This window comes from Schistocerca serialis, chromosome 6, assembly GCF_023864345.2.
Source record: "Schistocerca serialis cubense isolate TAMUIC-IGC-003099 chromosome 6, iqSchSeri2.2, whole genome shotgun sequence".
NCBI lineage: Eukaryota > Metazoa > Arthropoda > Insecta > Orthoptera > Acrididae > Schistocerca > Schistocerca serialis.
This window is the reverse complement of record NC_064643.1, coordinates 483532505-483555757: the sequence shown is the minus strand read 5'-3', so window position 1 is coordinate 483555757 and position 23253 is coordinate 483532505. Positions and strand designations below refer to the sequence as shown.

Here is a 23253-nt window from a genome sequence, read left to right as displayed (position 1 = left end):
TAATTCGTTTGACCGAAGTCACATACGAAATCAGGGAAAAAACGAATGGAAATGTCGCATCATTTTTTATGGTGACAATACCATCTGTCACTGAACTGTGAAAAATTCTTTATTTGACAAACAAATTGTCACATTGCCCTTATTCTCCAGATTTGTCTCCTAATGACGTTTTTCTGTATACTTGTCAAACAAAAAATATGTGGACTGCCATTTTCATCTCATCATGAAGTTGTCGAATCCTTAAACAACCATTTCTTTGGAGTACAAGTATCAGAGAGAGTGTGAGGGGGGTGGAGGGGGGGGGGGAGGAGGAGAAGGAAGGTTTCCAGAATTGTGTCGTGCAAAAGTGTAGAAATTTGAAAAGCTCATGTTTTAAGAAACAGTCAGATTACTTGTACAGTAACAGGTTGCCCACGTGCTGAGCAGGAATGTAGTTTAAAACATTGCCCGGCAAAAAAAAGTGAAGTACCCAAAAGGGAGGAGGAAACGAAATGTAACGGGTTGAGAGAGTATGTGACGTTATTTCAGTGTTAGCAAACGAATTTACAGAGATGTTGACAGTATGAAGCTCAGTAATCAGCATGATGTTGCTCTCTCTGCGTGCCTAGGTGCACACGATTCGGTTGGGAAGGGTGTTATAAATCCGCTGTATCCCATGCTTATGCATGGACCCACAGCTGTTGGTTTAAAATGGCTCTGAGCACTATGGGACTTAACATCTGTGGTCATCAGTCCCCTAGAACTTACAACTACTTAAACCTAACTAACCTAAGGACATCACACACAGCCATGCCCGAGGCAGGGTTCGAACCTGCGACGTAGCAGTTGCGCGGTTCCGGACTGCGCGCCTAGAACCCCTAGACCACCGCGGCCGGCTCCACAGCTGTTGGGGCTGATCTTTGATGTCCTGGAACGGAGTGGATGTGTGAGCTATTCCCACATAAATTTTATCGCGGACAAGTATGGGGATCTTGCTGGATACTACAGTACTTCAATATCGCTGTCTTGCCTGTTTGATTAACGATTTTAACAAACCTTTACAATGAAGGAAAACGTTTACAGTTAATCATTTCTTTTGGGTATAGAACATTCGAAAACCCGTAATAGCATACAGCCCCTCATAGCATTATTTGCAACAATAATGTGATTCCTTCTTGTTTTCTTGCTGCAGACGTGTCTTATCATAGGGTTGCTTTGTTTTAGGGGCTTTGTTTAGAGGCTACAGGGTCTTCCCTGTAGCCGCAAGAGGTGCTCCGCTCACGCACAGCGCTCTCGTCGCTGCGTTTTTTCTTCGCGATGCTTTTCTAGAAAGAGTCAGATGAAACTCGAACACTGATAGGTTTGCTCTCATATGGTATTTATAAATAACATGAAAACTTACTACATACACGTCTAGTGTACGGAAAACTACGCCTTTCCATGATTTTTCGGATACCCTCAGTATCAACCCACACTTGCCTTCCGTTCCAATTGATTGACTGACTGATTGATTGATTGTGATTCAGCTCACAATTCGGGTTTAATTTTTCGAGGTTGCTTTGTCGATGCCATTTCAGCAATATGACGTTCAGGCAAAGTGTCTTCCGTCGCGCCACGTCAGTATTACTTGTATACTCATCGAAGTTTCCTCCCTGAAACTTGTATTCCAGTATTTGGATATGCTACTTTATTATGTTCACGCTAACTGTTCGAGCTTCATTCGTTCCCTTGTCAGCCGGCCGCTGTGGCCGAGCGCTTCTAGGCGCTTCAGTCCGGAACCGCGCTGCTGCTACGGTCGCAGGTTCGAATCCGGCCTCGGGCATGGTTGTGTGTGATGTCCTTAGAACTACTTAAACCTAACTAACCTAAGTCAAGCGGACTGATGACCTCAGATGTTAAGTCCCATAGTGCTTAGAGCCATTTGAACCCTGTCATGCAAATACTGCAAAATGTCTGGACTTATGTACTTGCTGTCAACGTATTGTGTTTGCCTTCTACTCAACTGTGGTTCCAATTGTTTTTTCAGTGTATTGCGACGTTTTTCGTAAAAAATAGCCTCTAGTTACTATACCAGTCATAACACGCGTGAACCAAAATATCCAGTAGGTATTCTCTTTCTCAGTCAGATTGAACAAATGTTTACATTTCGAAATGACTCATTTCGGAAGGAATGTCCTGCTTAAAGGCCAGACGCACATTGAACCGGAGATCGTGTTGACGAAAGCCTTCTCCAGTTCACACACACACACACACACACACACACACACACACACACACAGTATAAAAGCGACTCTGACTTTCGTTTTACGTACCCAACAACAGACCTTACCTTGAATAGTCTGTTCCCTTGAGAAGAAACGTTGTTCCAAAAAAATGTGGCTTGCCGAGTAAACCTCTCCAAGACATTATTGTAACAAAAATAGGAGTACGGAGAGCAGGATCACTTGAGCAATTATGAATATTTCTGCTTCTCCGCTCTTGACAGTAGGTGGTTTACTGCCAAAATTCTAATTCGTCGAATTTTTTCGTCGCGGTCATTTCGCGAGACGTATGCGGGAGAAGTAATATGTTGTCAGACTCCTGCCGGAAAGTACTCTCTAAATTTCGATAGTAAACCTTTATGTGATTCACAACGCCTCTCATGCAGCATCTGTCGTCATTGCCATAGAAATCAATTTCACTGTTGGAAGGGGAGCCCGAGAAAAAGCTTTGAGATACTGAAAGGCCGGGTTCTACAGTAATCACAGTACCCTCTTTAGAAGAGGAAGGAAAGTCAAATTCGTTCTCCCTGTCACTGTTCGTAAATAATCCTTTTGCGTTAGCGTTTTAAGTATTTCGCTTGCAAATCTTCGAACTGTTCCGTAACGCACCCCTGGCTCAGTAATCCGCCAGTAGAAGTGAAAGAAAACTGACATGTCTTCTATTCTTCTCCCATTTATGAGCAGTATTAACGAACTCTCTTATATAAAGGGTGATCGAAATGTCACCCACATCAGCGTCAAGACTAGAAATAAACGGTTCGATTGGTCTGTTGGTATAGAGCACTGACTAGCGTAGTTTCACCCACTATTCGTCGATGCGATGCGGTACGCCATACTCCAATGTTCTGACACTATTTTCATAAGAGGCATGTGGATTTTCAGTTGACCGGATTCTTGTGTTTTAAGTAATTACTTATGTTGAAACCATGTCTTATCAGTAAAGAAAACGCAGTCCAGTCCTATGATTCCATGGACGCCAACAAAGAATCGAAACCATGTAAAGTACGCAGGACGCTTTCCTTTGTCCGGTGCCTTCCGTGAATGCATAATACAAACATAATACGTAGGTATTTCAACTTCTGTATCGCTTTTTTAGCGCTACCATACTAAATCTGAAAGTGGACACACAGTCTCAAACTTTCGGAAAGTGAACGCAGCGTTACATTCTTCGCCTCAGCCGGTTTAGCGTTAGTCAAAATGGTCGGTCTCCCGGTTCGCTGCATGTCAGTAACTCATCCACATTCCCGGAAAATGGTGATAAAGGATTTGTTCGGCTTTAATTGCGTCTGCAACTCGAGCTCACATACAAATCGAAAAGCACTGTTGACCAATGAAATGTAGTTGCCCTTGGGAAAAGGACATATTTACCAAACAATTAAGTGCGCAGTACTACAAATGCCACGTGACTTCTACACGTTACAGTGGCGTGTTTGTGATGTTACCTTGCGGTGGCTGATCGCGCAAATGAAGTTCACTTACTTACTCCACGCTACAACCTGTGTATGTCCTTGGCCTCCTGGACAATCTCCGCCTGTTGGCTGCCCATCTTCTAACTCCCATTCTTCTCAAGTCCTCCTCCACGACGTCTAGCCATCTGGTCCTTGGTCTGCCCCTTATGCGACGTCCACCTGGTTTTCCATTGAAAACGTTCTTGATGGTGCTGCTCCCCACCATTCTTTCTACATGTGTGAACCAACGTAGTCTATTACTCTTTATTTTTGTCACGATATCTGGTTTGTTGTACAAGTCTCTGATCTCGTTATTTCTGATTCGTCAAAACCCCTGTCATTCACTGACCCCAAGATTTTCCTAACTATCTTGCATTCCCATCGCTGCAACAACTACTCATCATTTTGCATCTTTGTCCAAGTCTCCGAACCATGCATCACCACAGGTCTCACTGTTGTACCCTACACTGTCAGCTTCAGATGCCTACTAAGACTTCTTGCTTTAAATACTTTAATCAGTGAGAAGTAGCTCCTGTTACCAGCTGTAATCCGTGCATGTATTTCTTCTCTCGCATCATTATTCTTAGTTACCAGTGACCCAAGATATTTAAGGCTCTCACAGCGTTCATGTTTTTTCCCGTTCAAAGTCATACTTCTTTGTCCTTCACTGTACCTTTTCTTAGATGTTAACATATACTTCGTAGTTGACTGACTGTCAGCCCCATCTCCGCTTCATATCTTTCTAATTTTTCAAGCTTCTCGTCCATGTTCTGTTTCCTCCTGGATGACAAATCAATATTACCTGCATATGCAAGATCCTGTGTCACTCTACTAAAGAGTGTTCCCCAGGGTTGCCGCTTTGTGTCTTTCACATTACCCCCTCCAAGGCGACATTAAACAGAATAGTGGAGAGCTTATCACCCTGTCGGAATCCGTGGTTAACTTCAAATGCGTTTGATAAAGTGCCCTCAACCTTTACTTTACACACCGTTCTTCTCAAAGTCATTTGAACCAGTCTTACTAATTTGTTGGGTATTCTTGCGTCTTGCATTGCTCTCCAGAGTTGATCCCTTCTGATACTATCACAAACTTGTTTGAAAACAAAGAACGGCTGGTGGGCGTCGATGTTATAACATTTTTCAAGGATCTGTCTGATGGTAAAAGTCTGATCCGTAGCGGATCTGTTAGTTCTGAAACATAACTGGTAGTCTCCTAGATACTCTTTTACGTATGTACTGAGTCGCCCCGCCATGATTTTTCCTAATACTTTATGTACTATACACAACAGTGCAATTCCTCCATAATTCGCACAGTCACCTTTGTCATGTTTCTTATGTTTAGGGCAGAGTACAGCTGTATTCTACTAATCCGGCATATTTTCTTTCCTCCATATTTCCACTGTAATCTCATACAAAACCCTTATTAGTTTTTCTCCACCGTATTTTATCATTCCTGCTGTGATATTGTCTTCTCACGGAGCTTTATTGTTTTTAAGAGTTTTGATACTAGTTTTGACTTCTTCCAGCGTAGATTCATCGACAGTTTCCTGGTATTATTCTCTGTTTACTTCCTGCTCCATCTCTTCTACTATAGCATCATCTACTTCGGCTGCATTTTCCGATTCTCTGTTCAATAGCTCTCCAAAATACTCCACCCATCTTTCTAAAATCTGATCTTTTCCCGTAATCATATTTTCCTCCTTATCTCTACAGAATTCTGCGCCTTTATACCTTTCACCCGCGTATAGAATTTCCTTGTTTCCTGAGCAGTCTTTCTCTCTTCCAATTAATCAATCCACCATTTTTCAAACTCTCTTTTTCCTCCTACGTTCCTTATCTGCTCCCTTTCCCTTCTCCTGGTACTCTTCTATAATAATTTTTGTTCTCCTTTGCAGCATTCTTTTTCTTGCCTAATTTCTTTCTTCTTCTTTCTTCCTCCGACAACCTTCATCATACCGGACCTGGGTTCTCAATTGCTGCTTTTACGCAGTACAGTTTCAGCTGTCTCTTGTATTATACCTCTGACCGTTTCCAATCTTTCTTCAATACTTCTCCTGCCCTATCTTCGGCTTTATTGAGTCTATTTGTCAAAATAGTTTTATGTTGTTGTATTGTGTTTTCATCATTTCTTAACTTAGCATTATCAAACTTTGACACAATAGTTTTCTTGGCCTGCCTGTAATTGACTATCCTCTGTATGTATTTGATTCTTACCAAATGGTGATCAGTGTCTCCATATGCGTCACGACAGCTGTCCACTTGTAAAATATCTGAAGCATGACGTCTATCTATGAGCACTTTATCAGTCTGATTTTTTGTAATCCCATCTGGTGAGCATCTTGTAACTTTCCTTCCTTTGCATCCATGTGCTTTTAATAACCATGTCATTACCAATGGCAAAATGAATTAGTCTGATAACCATTGCCATTAGAAGTTTCATGCAGACTCTTCTTACTAGCTGCTTTCCTGTGTGCAATTTCTCTTCCTACTTGAGCACTGAAGTCCCCCATAACAACCATAACATCATGCTTCACCATCCTTGGTGTTTGCTGTTCCAGTTGCTCAAAGAATATATTTTTTTCCATCGGCTCTAAATCTTCTGTTGGAGCATACGAACTTCCGAAGGATGTATTGAAGAAGCGAGTTTTCATTCGTAAAACGCAGATTCTTTCAACAGGCTTAAACTTCAATATGGCATCCTTAAGAGCATTATCAACCAGAAAACCTATGCCTCCACAGCTGTAGAACAGTGTTTGTGTTCCAAATGCTAATATTCCACTTTCTTGCTATTTCACCTCTTGTATTGCCGCCATCATTACATTATATTTCTTCATTTCCTTTTTCAGATTCTGTAGTTCTCCAGTTTTGTTCAGTGTTTCCACATTTCATGTCGCTAAATACCAATTCACATGCCGTTTCTTTTACCAAGGCCGTTTGTCCGTTACATCCGTCTGGCCTCCTTTGCCCTTTGCTTCCGTATCTAGCTCTTTTTCCGGGATAGTGTTGTTCGCGCCACGCCCAACCCCCTCCTTCATCCAGGCTTGAGACTGTCGCTGGGATTTCCATCGTATCTCCCAGTGGCGGAGTTGCACAAATCCAGTGCAACTCCTATATACAGACATTTATTTTTGTGTGAGCGACTTTCGATCGCACTGTATTTAAGACATTCACGCTGCTGGCGGTATTGACTCTCGCCTCATACACGTGGTCAAGAAAGGGCGCGCCGAAGTTCGTGGTTTATTCATCGCGTTAGCAGTTTCCTTAAACTGTTACTTCGTCCCAACAAAGGAGAATCAAGAACAAAGGAACAATAGCTGAAGACTACAGAAAACATACAGGTGATGTTGATCATTTACAACTTAAAAAAGTTCTCCACTGTAAGTTTTGTGATACACGTTGATAATGAGCGCGATAGGTGATTTCCATCACAGCATTAATACATACACCTGAACGTTGATCACAGCGCGTAGTTAATCCACGTACCGAACCTGTAATTACTTATCCGATGATGAAACAACCTGCAGTCGTAGTTGCGTTATCTTAATGCCACAGCGATAGTAGGAAATTGTCAAACCGAGTTAGCTATCTTACACTCTTGAGTAGATTTATTGACATGGCATTTTATTTGCCGCTGTTCCACTGCTACAGAACAACTGTATGCATTCTGGTTGGACAAGATTGTCTTTGGCTTCGGCACGTATTAGCCAACATCTGAAAGCACTAAACACTCATACTGCCATATAGGAGTTCGCGGACTGATACCTTTAAAAGCAACGATTTTGGTAAGCAGTAAGAGTGGTGCACTCCCTTCATCCTACCGAGCGAGGTGGCGCAGTGGTTAGCACACTGGCCTCGCATTCGGGAGGACGACGGCCATCCTGATTTAGGTTTTCCGTGATTTCCCTAAATCGTTTCAGGCAAATGCCGGGATGGTTCCTTTGAAAGGGCACGGCCGATTTCCTTCCCAATCCTTCCCTAACCCGAGCTTGCGCTCCGTCTCTAATGACCTCGTTGTCGACGGGACGTTAACCACTAACCACCACCACCATCCCTTCATCCTAGAAGACAATCATCCGGTATTCATCAGTATCAAAATTATCCGTTGTGCTGTATTGACGTACATCGTCACATGTCCGTTAAACTCTGACCAGATAACAAGCTCGCCGATACACTTAAGAAGAGAGCTGAAATCTAAAAGGCAGGTCAAACACCAGATATAAAGGAAGTAGTGCTGTTCTACAGCAGGGATGCTTCATTCGTGGAGTGTTCACGCAAGCGTATAGTCAGTCAAAACTAGAATAACACAGTATTCTACAGATGACCGAAACTGAACGGTCGCTATCTACGAGGATAAGTCAAAAATCATCTTCACAACATTTTCCTAATTTATTACAACAACAATGCAGAACTTACATTGAATTTTTCAACATAGTCAGCGTCTTATATGCACTAGAACCATCACGGCAAAAGCTTTCCAATAACCTCAGAAAAAAGGTATCGATTTAGCAGCAAGTCACGTATGCTTTAGGAAACCCGACGCACGCAATATGCTCCGCCACCTCTTAAATGCATGATCTGAACAGCGTGAGCGGCGATATGTGGAACACGTTTTCTCATTCAAAAAAAGAACGCAGTTTGAAAATTTCGCGTTCGTTTCGAACTCCGGTCTTCAGCTCGTTGGAAAGCATATCAGTCTAACGCTGTTTCATAGTAAAGTTCCAAAACATTGTCAGCATTGATTCTCCTACAAAAAGTTGACCCTTTAGTTTCATTTTGGCTGGAGATCCACGGTAGTTCTGTTCCCTGCGCTGGGGTTCGAAGTGACTGACCCATATCTCATCTTCAGTGATGATTGCTTTCAAAAACTTCTCACCTTCATTAGCATAGCGCTGAACACTGTTGTTCATTGCAGCAAAAGAAGAATGACACAGTCGTCTTCTGTTCGCAAGAGCGCAAAGCCAACTGATGCGACAACGCTGACGCAAGAGAGGTGAAGAGAATGGAGCCACCTAGCGGCTGGCGAGCACACTACGTCGTACTACTAACTTAAAACACGACAGAACGAAAGTGCAGAAACTTATTGACTTAACACTCGGTTACAGTTTTCATTTATTTGTGAGACCCAGGGTAGCTACTACGAAAACCATAATATTCAAATGCACGAATTATTTCCACAGAGGATTCTACTTAAACATTAATCACGAGGTAATAAATTTTCTGAAACCAATCATTCATTTCTTCTACAAATGAACAAGATATTCACACAAGTCATTTTGTTGCGATTAGGTGGTCAATGGCAGTTATAATTATCTTTGGGCTTCATTTAATGACTAGTTAGGTACAGCGTATGAGCCTCCTGGGCTAATATTTCCTCCCTGACTTGACGTGTGCTCAGTGCTGCCTTGAAACGTAAGTAAATTCGAGAATCTGATTATATTTCTGTTTCACATAACTTAATTTCGCATGATTAATATGTCATTTGATAAACATAATTTGTTGCGCGTTACTAACAACTTACTGAAACAGCGATGTTAAAATAGTAGTTCGTCGTTGACCGGAAGTAATGTCGCAATGATTAAATCGTTGCAATATTATTTAAGACAGCCACCTTCATAACACATGTTTTGCTTTCTAAATTTACGTGTCTTGTTTTTCCTTAAATAAAAAATGCGTTCCAGGTAGCTCCTTCAGTATTTTTATTAGAATGAGCTAGTTATCAGCCTCTTACGGGATTTATTATTGATATTCTGTTTCTGGTTTCTTGGTTCTACTCGATCATCCCGCTAGACCTGAAACGTCCTACATTTTGTACCCTTTGTACCCATTTTCCCCTCTGAGGGCCGGATCTGCTATTGATCGTAAGCTTCCTTTGTATCATTTAGGTAGAGGCCGTAATGATAAGAGAAGGCGATTTGAACTTACCAGCGATTTCGTCGAAGAGATATTGGTAGGTGTCAGTCATATTCTGCACCAAGCCAGTCGACATCTTGCAGATCTGTCGTCCTACGACAAGAACAGACCATATTAGTGATAGTTGAAGACAAAAGATCCGAGGAAGGAAGTTCAAAATAATATACATTTGTTCATGATATTGGTTTTTTAGCCGTGAGCTAAAGTAACGTTATTCTACACGTATTACCCTTTCTACTTTAGAAAATTTCTTAACCGTTCAGGGACGGATATGCTATTGATCATCGGCTTTCCTTTGTCTCGCTTATGTAGAACCCGTTACTATAAGATTAGGCTAACAATTACTGGCAACAACACACTAAGACAGTAATTATTCACAAGCTCCGTACGCCTGCCTAATGGTCAGGAAGAAGTCGTAATATATGTGTTCCTCCTCTATGTGTTTTATATTGTTTCACAAATTGGAGCTGTGGATATCTCTGTCTCTGTGCTTATTGTTCGTAGATGTTGTTGGTTAATTTCCACTTACTAGCTTAAATGGAACGATGGAATTTTTAAAAAGGGAAGGCACTCTATTTACTTCGAAGTCCTTCTCCCTTCTCAGCTACTTCGCACTACTTACAACAATACTCATTTATAGCAGTCGTCTTCGAGACAGATAGGTAAAGAAAAAAAAGAATAATTCCTCTAGAAGTTTTCGTAGCTGCGTCTTTTGTTTTTCAGAGATTTCATTAATTACAGATAAATTATTCAGTATGAGTCGTCCCACTATTGTGATACAAGTAGAATTTAGGAAGATCAGTTATACACATCATACAGATTTTTAACATTACACTGTTAGTCTTCAATGAGTACTGTGTATTGTAATAACTTTTTTTTTGGCGTGGAGTGAAGCGTTTAAAGTACTGTGAATTATGAAATTGAGTTCTTTGGCGTTCACCTGAATACGTTAATTTAGCTCTGCAGTTACTAGCTAAGATCTAAATTTACCCTTTATTTCACCATCTGGGTTACTCATTTATTTTAATTATGACTAATTTCGATCAACATTTGATGACCATCAGTTCTTGCGAAACGAAACACGGCTGTCAACTCATCTTCGTGCAAAACTAAGCACCGGTTATAAAGAAACATTTGTAGTCACTTTCTTGCTGGACATATGCGGCGTTTCTATTCCATGCTTTAGTGTCTGTTTTCAGTTCAAAGTGATGAAGCTATGCTCCATGTCTAATGACTGGTTAAAAAACATTTCACTTTCATTAACGGTTGTTATATTAAATACTGCCTAACAAAGTGGAAATATAATACAACGTTATGCTGTTGAAATATGCGCGACAAATGAATATAGAAAACGCATTTTTTCGGAAACGGTGACCAACTATATGGTCTAAAGATGATGATAAACAGATTCAACAAAATGCGGTACATTTGTTTTCTAATTTGTAAAACATCCACCCAGTAACACTTTAATAGGATTTAGATTTATTGCTTTTGACGGAGTTGTGGTGAACGCTCAAAACAGTGTGCTGTGCTCAGCACACTATGCTGTGTAGGAAAATAACGCGGGAAGATTCCTTAGGTCAGGAGAATTATACTTCATTGGTTCGATTATGCCTCATCGCATTTGCTCCTACTCACCTTACATCTGGAACTGCACAAGAACTTGTTTACTCTTTTTGTTGTTAGATTTCGGTCCAGGTTCATTACATAGACTTAGCCTTATGAGTGTTCAGACTGTTACAGTTAGCAAGCATTGCGCCCCTCACCAGAGACATTGATAAGATCAGCGATTATTCGTCAGAGGTGAGTGAGGGTACGTAAACCGTACACGGTCGGCTTGTATCGGAATGACTGAGACTACCAAGTTACGGACCTCAGCAGAGTTGTTTGATAAGAAGTTTTATTACAAGATCTTTGTAAGACTGGATAACTTCATTCACGGTATCGCCATTGAGAAATCTTTGGTCTCATCATATAATTGTATAAGATATATCATTTTTACATTCAAGGCAAATAATTCCACCTGAAGAATAATATGTAATAATTTGCACGACCACCACAATGTATGGGCTGATTGTTATAGATCCTAGTGAAAAGTGAGCTTAAGTTTCCGAATCGCGTACTTTAGTCAAACGGAAAGTACTCTCTCCAGCTCAACGGGCGCTATACCAACCGAATGACAGGTTGTGGCCGGCTGGTGTGGCCTTGGGGCCCTAGGCGCTACAGCCTGGAACCGAGCGACCGCTACGGTCGCAGGTTCGAATCCCGCCTCGGGCATGGATGTGTGTGATGTCCTTAGGTTAATTAGGTTTAATTAGTTCTAAGTTCTAGGTGACAGATGACCTCAGAAGTTAAGTCGCATAGTGCTCAGAGCCATTTGACTGGTTGTGCGAAGTCTTCAAGAGCAGGAGCAGTGCAGTGGCGAAAATTTTTCACTCAGCTACTACGCTGTTGGTATGCAGATGGAATTGTCAGTTTAAAACTGCTATTGTACGCTTCTGGTGAACGATACTGTGCGATGGAATCCACGGTAACATTATTTATTACCTCTAGTCCGTGACACCATCTTTCGTAGTTTCGTAACCTTCAAATAGTGAAAGTTAAATTTATAATTCCGTAGAAAAATTTGTTGATTTGTAATTTATTTTCAAAATGCTATGTTACCCCCTTCTCGTTCTTTTAAGGATATAATCTGATGATGTCTTGGTTGTAAGTTGAAACGGGTAATCGTATTAAGTGTGACCTGAGGCTAAAATATGGTGCACAGACAATTGCAAAACAGTCACAATGTTTCCTTGAGGCGATTACGTGGTCTCTGTAAATCCCTTCGCTTTTCCAGGAAAATGTGGATTCACAACTAAAAGTCACATTACTGAGAAAATCGTTATTTTTCTGTAACACTTGTTTGCAGAAGCTGGTACAGTTTAGATGATTCTAAGGTTCCAGTATCAGTAACAGTTGCAGATAATACCGTTTTGGTCGTAATAGTTTCCCCAGTACTTCACACACTGTCGATGTCTGCGCTGGATGTTGTCAGCGCTCATTGGGAATCGACTTTTAAAATTCTGCTTAGTCGCTTTTGTCTTCTTTGCTGACGCGCGCTCTGTTTCAGTGGCCATCTCTGTGCTCAGACATCCCGTGGTGCATACGTGGTTAAACGTACACATGGCGTCACGTCGGATTACAAGAGTTATTCGATAAGTCCAGTCAAAAACCAAGGAAAAATGTTTGTTTCCTAGACAACTCACCTTACTTCTCGGCATAGTCTCAATTGCGGGATAAAGACTTGCTCGAGCGGCCCCCGAGCATTTTCATCTCATAGAAAAAAATGGGTTGCGGGATTGCAAAACAATTAATGGTGTCCCTCAACTACGTACCCACAGACTCAGAGTTCGAATATTAAAAGTTTTGGCTGGTTTCTTTGTCTAGGGGTTGGGATACGTAGTTTCCGCATTACAAGCCAAATAATGCTGAGTCTACAGTATACAATGTGAATATACACATAAATCGAATGGTCGAAGGTTCCTATCACTCGGCAATTGCGAATTTTGAATGTAACATAGAAATTTATAAATGAAAGATTGCAATTAAATAAAATCTGCAGGTACTATTTTTAACGACTTTAAATGATGAGTACGATAGCAGAAGTACCTTTAAGATGCCGTTTATTACTGCGAAACACTTCTTGGTGTCGATGGTCCAGCAATTAAATAAAATATGAGTTGAATAACGGGGAAACAATAGAGTCCTAATGCACATAATTAGTTATGAACAACAACATACCTCGCGAGATAATCACTTCTAAACGGATACTACGTCTTCACTGCAGAAGCCACAGAAATCTCACAAGTACACAAGTCGGCACTACGAAATATTTCTATCTCCCGCGACCACGTGCAAACTGCTCAACACTCTCCAAGTATTTCCAGCGACCGTCCGTCGCGCCTTCCCCTCATGCATTCCCCCGTGCCCTGTGCGACCAGATGCTTCTCCGCCACTTCCATTGTCTCTCCATTGACTTCGGTAGTCGCCTACCGTAGTAACGAGCGCTGTGATTGGCTAGAGCGCCCACGCCATGTCTCCAAGCCAACGCGCACTCACAAACTTATTGAAACACATACGAAATACTCGATTTACATTTAAATAACTTGAAATAAATGTTCCTACGGCTGGACCATAAACACGCTCTAACACACATTAAAATATATAAACAGATTAAATAAACATATATCAAAGGAACAGAAACAAGTTAATCCAGTAGCCTAATGTCTCTGTGATTTCTAAAACACAGTAAATATTTGACCAAGTTTTTCATGAATAGTATATATCGGATATAAACAAAGACATAGACGAATAAATATATTTATAAGCATGCTGCTACCGTTTTTTCGTGTAACTGTGGAGTACTTATGGCCTGACGCGATCAATAGTAATCGGCCATTTAGACCTCCAATAACTGGTGTACTATTAAAGTTACATGCCTGTAATTCATACCAATTTAGGTTTAGACTAATAGCTTTCTAAAGACACGTCGATCGACAAAATCGGATGAACCCCCTAGATTTTGGAAATTCGTTGCTGGGTGTTACTTGGATAATTTAGTCAGATACTAAACTTTAAACTAGATATTGAAAATCTGATTACACCATCAGAATCGTCATGCAAATAATGGTACTGTACTTGTTTCTTTTTAAGGTATCATGATTCCTCTGGCTATTATTAATTTATACATGAACTGTCTGCCATTATGGTTTCACAAAGTCCGCCATCTTTGGCACTCCCAGCATACAAATCTCCTTCATCGACACAAAGCACATTCTTCGACACAGAGTCAATGTGGAATTCCCAGCCACGCGGTCGGCCTGGACCACGGGCTGGAGCTGCTACTCTTGCTCCGGCTAATGTTCGGCACCACACGGTTGCTGACGAGCCCTGGCTTGCGTCCACGCCAACTCCATACCTAGAACATTTCCAGGGCGCCATAACTCGCTCGTTACCTCACAAGGTTCTGTCAGACTCTGCAAAATACTCGTTGACTGCAACTATCACTTCCTCATGTGATGAAAATTTCTTCCCAGCCAACCAAAGTTTCAAATTAGGGAACAGGGAGAAGTCACTTGGGGCTACGTCTGGTGAATAGGGTGGAGGAGGAACCTGTTCAAAGCCCAATTCATACAGTTTCGCCATTGTTATCGCTGATGTGTGGGATGGTACATTATCATGGTAAAAGAGCATTTTTTGCGTGCAAATCTTGGTCTTTTTTCAGCTAACACAAGTTTCAAACGTTCCAACAGTGAAGTGTAATAGGGTCCAGTTAAGGTTCTGCCGTTTTCTAAGTAATCTATGAGGATTATTTCTTGGAAATCCCATAAAACAGTAGCTGTCAGAATGGCGTTTACCTTGTTCGGTGCCCTTTCACAAGCCTTTGTCCATTGTTTTGACTGCCTTTTTGACTCTGGTGTGTTTGGTGGATTCAGGTTCTATCAGCAGTCACAAATGGGCGCAAAAGGTCTTGCTGATTGCGATTAAACATCGGCAGACATTGTGCTGAAATGTTTTGCAGGAGACGCTTTTTGTCGACTGTCAGCAATCGAGGCACCCTTGCCAGTGGTTTCTTTTGTAGTAACCTCAGTTGGACGGCCGGAGCATGCTTCGTCTTCGGTGCTTGTCCGACCGTGTTAAAAATCATTAATTTAAAATAAATGGCTTTCTGTGATGGTGCAGATCCCGCGTGAACCTTCAGCCAGTTCTGTTTCGGTTTGTGCGGCATTTCGACCCTTCCAATGAAAAGGTTTAATAGCAGTGCTAAACTTTTTCTCGCTTTTCAATCAGACGGTTGTCAACAGTGAACTACACACAGTACATTGTTGAAATTCTGTATACGATCCTTAGAATAATCAAGCTAAAACCGTGAAGGCGCAACAAAACTTTCCATTCTTTCACGGAAGTTCACCAGGCTTATCAAACCAGCCTTGTATTCGCTAATGGAATGTCGTCACTACTACCCATTTGTTTGAAGTTCAAAGATAAAAAAAGCTATACGCTACTTTTTATCTTATCGTTTTTATTTTGTATGTTGGTATGGGTTTATTTATCGATTGTCGTTTTTTATTTGTGGTTCACTGTTGCTATAATGTTGAGCTTACATATTGTCATTTGGAAATAGCAAGTGTAGCTGTGGACACCAGAAAATGGAGTGTGAAATGGAGAAATCGAACATTTCCGACATATTCTTCTGTCTGAGTTGAATAGGAGGGTAATAGCAGCGGAGGCTGCCAGAAAGATTTGCGCCGTGTATGGGGACAATGTCATTGGACAGAGCACTGCAAGAAAATGGTTTTATCGTTTCAAGGAGGATCATTTTGACATCAGTAACTCTCCACCTTCAGGAAGACTTTCGGGAATTGAGGAAGATCGTTTAAACGCGCTAACCCACAATGATCCTATCCTGTATCGTTATTGGTGATGATGAGAAGTGGTGTGTTTATGCTAACATACGGAAAAGGAAGGATTGGTTGAGCCCAAACAAAGCAGCAGTTTTCCGTACAGAGACGTGCGCTCATCCACAACAGAAAATGTTAAGCATCTGGTGGAACAGCGGCAGTATGGTGTACTACGAATTGCTTCCCCGAGGTCCAACAATCACTGCTGACATTTATCGTCAACAGTTGAGACGTGTTGCAGTTGCAATCGAAGAACAACAAAAGGAAAGACTGCATGAAGTGATGCTACTCAACGATGACGCTCGCCCGCAATCTGCTAGACTGACAAAAACGATTGGCAGGAGTAGGGTTTGGAAGGCATTCCGCACCCACCTCATGCACCTCATCTTGCGCCGTCATATTTTCATCTCTTTCGCTCTCTGTGGAGCAAGCTTCCAGAAACTTCCTTCCCGGATGAACATTTCTTGCCGAGTTCTATTTGCCTCAAAATCACGTGATTTCTACTGTCGCTGAATTGAAACGTTACCTCAGAATTGTCAGGATGTTGTAAACAGTGAAGACTAAAAGTTTATGTGTATATGTTGTATTTATTTAACTTAGGGAAAAACGCTACGAACTCCTGCACCAACTGAGTAGTCACATACCCAGGTATAGCGTCTGGGCAATTCTGCTGCTGTTGCTGTGGACGATTAACGGAAATTGCTCCACTTCATCAACAGACTAGGCCATTTCGTTTTGGCTTCTCTCGCGACATGCTACGGTAGTTTTTTGCGGGTGTTTTAACGTGGGCCAGGACTGCAGACTAAAAATTAATCTACGTCTGCATCATACTCCGTAAGCCGCCTAACGGTGTGTGGCGAAGGATATTTCTGGTACCACTGACTGATTTCCCCCCTTCCCTACTCCACCCGTGAATGACGCGTGGGCAGGATGATTGTCGGTAAACTTCTGTATTAGCTCTAATTTCTCCAATTTTCTCCTCGTGGTCATTTAGCGTGATGCATATGGGAGTAAGTAGAATGTTGTCCGAATCTTCCCGGAAAGTATACTGTCGAAATTTCAGTAGTAACCTCTGCATGATGGGCAACGCTTATGTTGTATTTTATTTTATTTTTCCCGAAGTGTTAAACTAAGACCGCCCCTCGTATGTCCGTAGTCGGTGGTATCGTGTGGCAGAGTTAGAAAACCGAATTTAGATTGATAGTGCTGAAATTCCGCCATTGTTCGGTCATCATATATATACACCTAGCAAACCGCTGGTTTTAATTAAACAACTTAATAAAATTTTTAAAATGTTGAGTCATCTGAGTAAGCTTTGTATTTAGATCTCATGTGATCAGCTAGATATTTTCAATGTAGGTGTGTGTTACTGAGAGTGCTTCCAAGATTTTAACTGTGTGTTGCAAGAACTTCTCCACTTAAAAGGCGGCACGAATATGTAAAAATCTAAATCACGAGTTATGGAAATGAAAATTGTTAGGGAAATACTACATTGTAAAATGATTAGAAATTGTGTTTTCGTCAATAACAACATACCGAATGAGCTGCGATACAATCGCTGATCATAGGACGTAAGTTCGCTGCTGTTTCATAATCACAATATTTAGTAACTACTTAACGACTTTGGATCAAAGCGAGATGTATTGTGTTGATCAGTAGTCAAGGTTGGTCGATACAACTGTCTGTCTCTCTCTCTCTCTCTCTCTCTCTCTCTCTCTCTGTGTGTGTGTGTGTGTGTGTGTGTGTGTGTGTGTGTGTGTGTGTGTGTGTGAGAGAGAGAGAGAGAGAGAGAGAGAGAGAGAGAGAGAGAACACCGAAGTTGTACCATTTCACTATTTTAAGACAGCCGCTTGTCGCCGCGGGCGCAACATCTTAGTGGTGAAGTTTTGGACGGCCGAGCGCAAATTTAGCAACGCACACCGGTTTTTGTGCCGGAACTACGATTTTCGAAGCGAACCAGACGGTTAGTGGTGATAACGACGTTTCTAAAGGGAAGTTGTGGTCAAACGAAGCAGCATTTATATTGTAACAAGCTGTAGTGTATCATCGATAGATGTCATGGATTGTGCACTTACTCAGGGTCGAAATTGCAGCTTGTAGCGACATTTATGACTTCTACGAATAATCAGAGAACATTTTTTTAATAGGCATGATAGAAAATGAAGCTATATTTGACAAAAAAGCTTGTCACAATTTCGGCATCTATTTACTTTTCTGTTGTTACTGCAAACTAATTCACAAAGAAATAATCTGAAACTTACAGGGCAATTACAATGGTATTTTAAATTTTTAAGTTGTTTTCAGAAAGCATGTTCTTACTGACATCTCGCTTGTTTTCCTTGTATCTTCAGTTATCGAAATGCCCCTCATTTAGTATTTGTATCGAAGGAAGCCCTTTTGACATTTAAATATCACATCAATGTAACGTTTTATGCGCAAAACAGCTAGACCTTACGGGGCGAAATTTTTGACGCTTCATTTACGTAGCTAGCAGCGCCAGCTCTTCGTGAAATACTTCAGTTTTCCATCAAATCACTAAGGTTTTCTTAACTACCCGGATTACGTTCAAGCCGTTGAACTTTTTGCATAACTAGGCCGCACGTTAGTCAGTTTGTCTCCGATTTGTCCATTCCCACTTTTCATTTAGCTATGAAAAACCTATTTTGTAATTTATAGGGAGTGTTGTTTTCTCTCCGCTCAAACTTCGACAAAAAATCTTTGCAGATAAGTGGCCAAAAACAGTGTAACAAATCATACACTAAGTGAAGGACAAACTACCAAAGTTTTTTGACCATGTTTGTAAATGCTCTATGGTCCACTCTTCGCCGCATGGCACACGTATAATCGATTCCAATTTTTCCCATACCCAACCCTTGCATCTGGGGAGTGACGGTAAGAACAGCTGCTGCAATGCAGTGTCGCGAGGTTTCGAGATTTTGTGGTAAAGGTGGGGCGCAAACGCTGTGCTTGGCGTACAAGGAAAAATCGAGGACGTCATGTCCGGCGCCTTATTCACATAATCTCGTACACCATTGTGGCAATGTGGGCAGGCCTCATCTTGACGACTTCGCAACATTATGTCCCTCAGACGGTGCACTGTCGTTTCTGACACATCCCGAACTTTTTGCATCGCACAACCCACCATCCTTCTGGAATTTCTTGTTCCACTTCACTAGGCTGTTGTAGACTGGCAGTGTCCTGTTGAAACTTGCACGGAACGTTCTTTGCGCACTCACTACCTAATGGCAGCTGGCAAATTTTAGTCACAAAATGTTTTCTTCGTCTTACCACGATTTTCAGCAACTACTGTTGGTGGCGTCCTTGACAATGTTTTTCTTCTATAATTTCACAGCTCCGCCTAAAAAAAAAAGCACTTTTGTTTCACATCCTGTATGATATGTTATGTTCAGTCATTTACCTAAAGCGATTTCTTAAAATGTTTCATAGGCTTTACAATTACCCTGCATAAACTTCAGATGTTCGCGTCTGGTGGCAGTTCTTTGAAAGAAAGTGCCAGATTTCGTTATCGCGTAGGCATGGTTTAGAATAAATAAATCCTCCTCCTCCTCATTTATCCTTTGAACTGGTAGTTTGTTATTCAGGATGCTTTTTGGTATTCTTTTCACGGCAAGGGTAATCCAGGTGATTACATAATGTGTAGAACCTTCGCTGCAGTGGTATATCTTTTCGGAGAATTTCATGTAATTCTGTAGTTACCCTTCTTGCCGCGAACTTCGTAGTAACCGTTCGGAGCATATGTCAGTAACATAGCTGCCGATTTCGTAGCATCTTGTCCAGATTGATGCTGCTCCGTATTGCCCGCAAATTTCGTAGTTGGTAAACGTGATTGCAGCCTCACGCCCACCGTCTAGTATAGCATTTTTGGTGCCTGTGTCAAAAGTTCGTCGTCCTACCCCATTTGTCATCTGCATAGCACGAAATAGCTTAGACAAGTGAATGAGGAACATGAATGATGCCTAGAGTTAAGATGTATGTATTTGATCTGGGCTGAAAACATCAATAAAAATACTGCTTCGTCGGCTTCTGCCTCAGTGGAGCCGTTGTAGTGTTGAGCGATAGTTTGTTCAGCCGTGGATGTATCCAATTATAATGATGAGCTGGTTCATGTCGTGTCGTGTTCGTATCACCTGAACTGTCACAAGACGCCTCATTGATCGACGGTTTCCATAAATTTCAGTGTGTTGCGTCTCTAAAATTAAGATTTTTGGAGACTGTGGGAGAAGTGCTTGCTGTTGGAAGCTTTGCGTTGGTCAGTGAATTATACCCGAGCTGTTCTACTTGGTAAGGTACGTGGGCACATATCGTTCTGTGAGGAAACGTTGTTAAACAGCACATACCCTCTAAACACTGAGAACTGCGTTCCATGTTTCTAATGAATTCACCCTAGTTGATAGACAATAGCCTTACCTTAACCTAGTTTCCTTTGTCTGTCGCTGAATTTAATGCGCTGTGTCATAATAGGATCGTAATCGCGCATTTCCTCTCGCTGTTTACATGTTTAGTCAAGAGAATATGTAGTTAACGGTTGTAGCAATAAGTGGAAGAAATGACAGAGGTAGTAATATAGTACCTATCTCTAGTTACAAAACTAATGATTATGGCGTTGAAAATTTCCTCGAATATGACGAGATGGGTTCTACGTGGCATTGATCTACGCTGCGTCTACGGGTACGACCAGAGACTTCAGTTTTCTTATAGTTGATTTCCTAGCAACAGTTTCCTGGTTAAATTTCTTTTTCCGTTCCTCCACAAATGAAAATTACAGTGTATTTGTTGTTAAAATGCCGAAATGTGTAAAGTTAAAAATACTACTACTGTTCGATACGCTATGCAGTACACAGTTTACCTAGGTATTAAACGGTAGTTGTAGACTAAAAGTAACTTTTGTGAAGCCAGGGTTGCGGAATATGGCAGATCGTTCATCCTAGAAAAGTGGTTAAGTACGGGCCTTCAGGCCGCTTCGCAACTCTATCATGGTATTGCCGCTAGGAAACGACAGCACTAAGCGGCGTCCGAATCGTTCGGTAAGCGGCCTCTTCCGCCTGGGTGGTGTCAAATGGATTGCTCCTCAGGAAGCTCAGCCAGCCTTGGTTGCACATTGATTTGGTATTCTACGGTTCCCGATCTGTGACCTGGTCTGCGCCGCCGGTCCGCTATAACCGTAAGCCCTGGCCGTTGCTTGGGCCCGGGCCATTTGGAGTTGCTTGGGCCCGGGCCATTTGGAGCGACAGCGTAACGGTGTGTGTCAAGGGGAACCGAAACCTGACTTGGCCCTCCGTATAAAGTATGGTACAGACATCTAAAGAAAAAAATTTAAAACTAAAATTTTACGTCCCCAATGTGAGCTTTGCGTGAAATGGGGTGGATTTCTTCGCGGTACTTCATTTGTACGTGATGGTATTCAAAAATTCCCGAATTACATCGCCTTCAAAGTGGCCCCCAGGCGACCGAATAAGGCATACTCCGATCCCACCGCTTCCGCTACTTTTGAACTGTGTAAGCGGTATTCAAATGAAAGGAAGGCATATGGAAAAATTAAGTAAAACGTTTATTATTTCAAAAAATTATTGTCGTAACTGTTAAATATATTTATCCCGCTGTGAGACAAGACTGTCATTGCCTTAATGGAATAATGTTGTCAGTTACATATTTTCGTCCGAAGCAAATCGACGACCACGTGTGTATTCCTTCAGGGCTCCAAAAATATAGAAATCACATGTGGGGGAGACCGGGACTGTATGAAGGACGTGTAAGGGCTTTCCAAGGAAACGTGCGCAGTATAGCCGAAATACCCTGCACGCGAGCACCGGGAAAGTCGTCATAACCTTTCTCGTTGACTGCAAGGACCCGCTGCTCATTGACTTTCTTGAAGACGTTTGTGACGCAGTCTTGGGCTAGTCTTTGGAGAGGCAATACGTATTTGCTGTGGACCAATTGTATTTCAAGTAAAAGTGACGTAGTGATTAAAATGCCTCGGAAAATGTCTGTGTGATATATCTCGTGCACACGATCTCATGTGCTAATTCAACGCCGACCTAGGTTGCCGAGTGGTTCTAGGCGCTACAGTATGGAACCGCGCGACCGCTTCGGCCGCATCCTCGGGCATGGATGTGTGTGATGTCCTTAGGTTAGTTAGGTTTAAGTAGTTCTCAGTTCTAGAGGACTGATGACCTCAGAAGTTAAGTCCCATAGTGCTCAGAGTCATTTGAACCATTTGCTAATTCAACTGATATGGAAATTTTTATGAACTTGCAATGTTGCTCGATAAGTGAAGATACGCCGCGAACTTGAATTCGGGTATTGCTGTTAGACCAACTCTAAAGCCTGTTTTTGCTAATTTTTAGTAAAATAAGGTGGCATACTTTTATTTCAAGACTTACATTGTAGTGACGTTAAGACACACTCTCTTAAGAGTGTTCATCATTTACAGTTAATCTTATGCGTCTGAGAATCCGCGACCGGCGTAAAAGAAAGGCAGTGGGGGGACAACGAGACAGCTTAACAAGACACGAGGTTAGCTCTTGGGCTAGGAAAACTGCAAGAGGGGCTTCTCGTTAAAAGTTGGTTAACGTAGCACTTATCACATGCAACATTTCGCAAAGAACAATTGCGCTGTGAACATGTCGCATGCAGTAATGTCACGCAGGGACATTCTATCTCTCATCCTAATTTGTTAATTAGTGAGTAAAGAGATAGGAACCGCTACAGTAGCCACGAACACAATTTTCGTCACCTGTGGCAAGCTTTGTTTGAAAGTTTGTATTGTTTCGAAACAGTTTTTTCTGCTCCTTGCGAATTTCCACGCGATTTTCCTTCTGATTGCCTTGAATCAGTCATCGCACAAACTTCGCCGCAGTCCTTTCCATCTTCAGTTCTTCTGATGCGTTCTCGTGTGCTAGAACATTTCCCAATGTGTTGCAGAGGTCTTGTAGGGTCCGTCTACGACTTGCTGAATGAAGCTCTCTTACTTCGTGAAGATTTTCTGGTGATGTGCTAGCTGACGGCGACCAGAACGATCGTAATCATCAGTCGTCGTTTTCCAATTTTCGAAACCCTTACACTAGTATTGTCTGTGCCTGACCTAAATCGTTGTCTCCTAAAGTTTGCCTCAGCATTTGGTGCGGTCTAGCGGCGATTTTCTTCCAGGTCAGCCATCGCAGAACCGCAAACTTACAATGCAACGGAAATACGC

The 23253-nt window shown here is 41.8% G+C and overlaps 2 protein-coding genes across 6 annotated transcripts in view; one reads left to right on the top strand and one right to left on the bottom strand.

Moving 5' to 3' along the window:
* Window positions 1-23253, top strand: part of LOC126485117 (oxysterol-binding protein-related protein 9) — a 520094-nt gene that overhangs the window by 111663 nt on the left and 385178 nt on the right. The window lies entirely within an intron of this gene.
* The window catches only part of LOC126485118 (elongation of very long chain fatty acids protein 4-like), a 112339-nt gene that overhangs the window by 82562 nt on the left and 6524 nt on the right, over window positions 1-23253 (bottom strand). The window contains exon 2 of the mRNA XM_050108751.1: window positions 9610-9690. Coding sequence (XP_049964708.1) covers window positions 9610-9673 — 64 coding nt within the window. The 5' untranslated portion in view covers window positions 9674-9690. The remainder of the gene's footprint in view (window positions 1-9609; window positions 9691-23253) is intronic.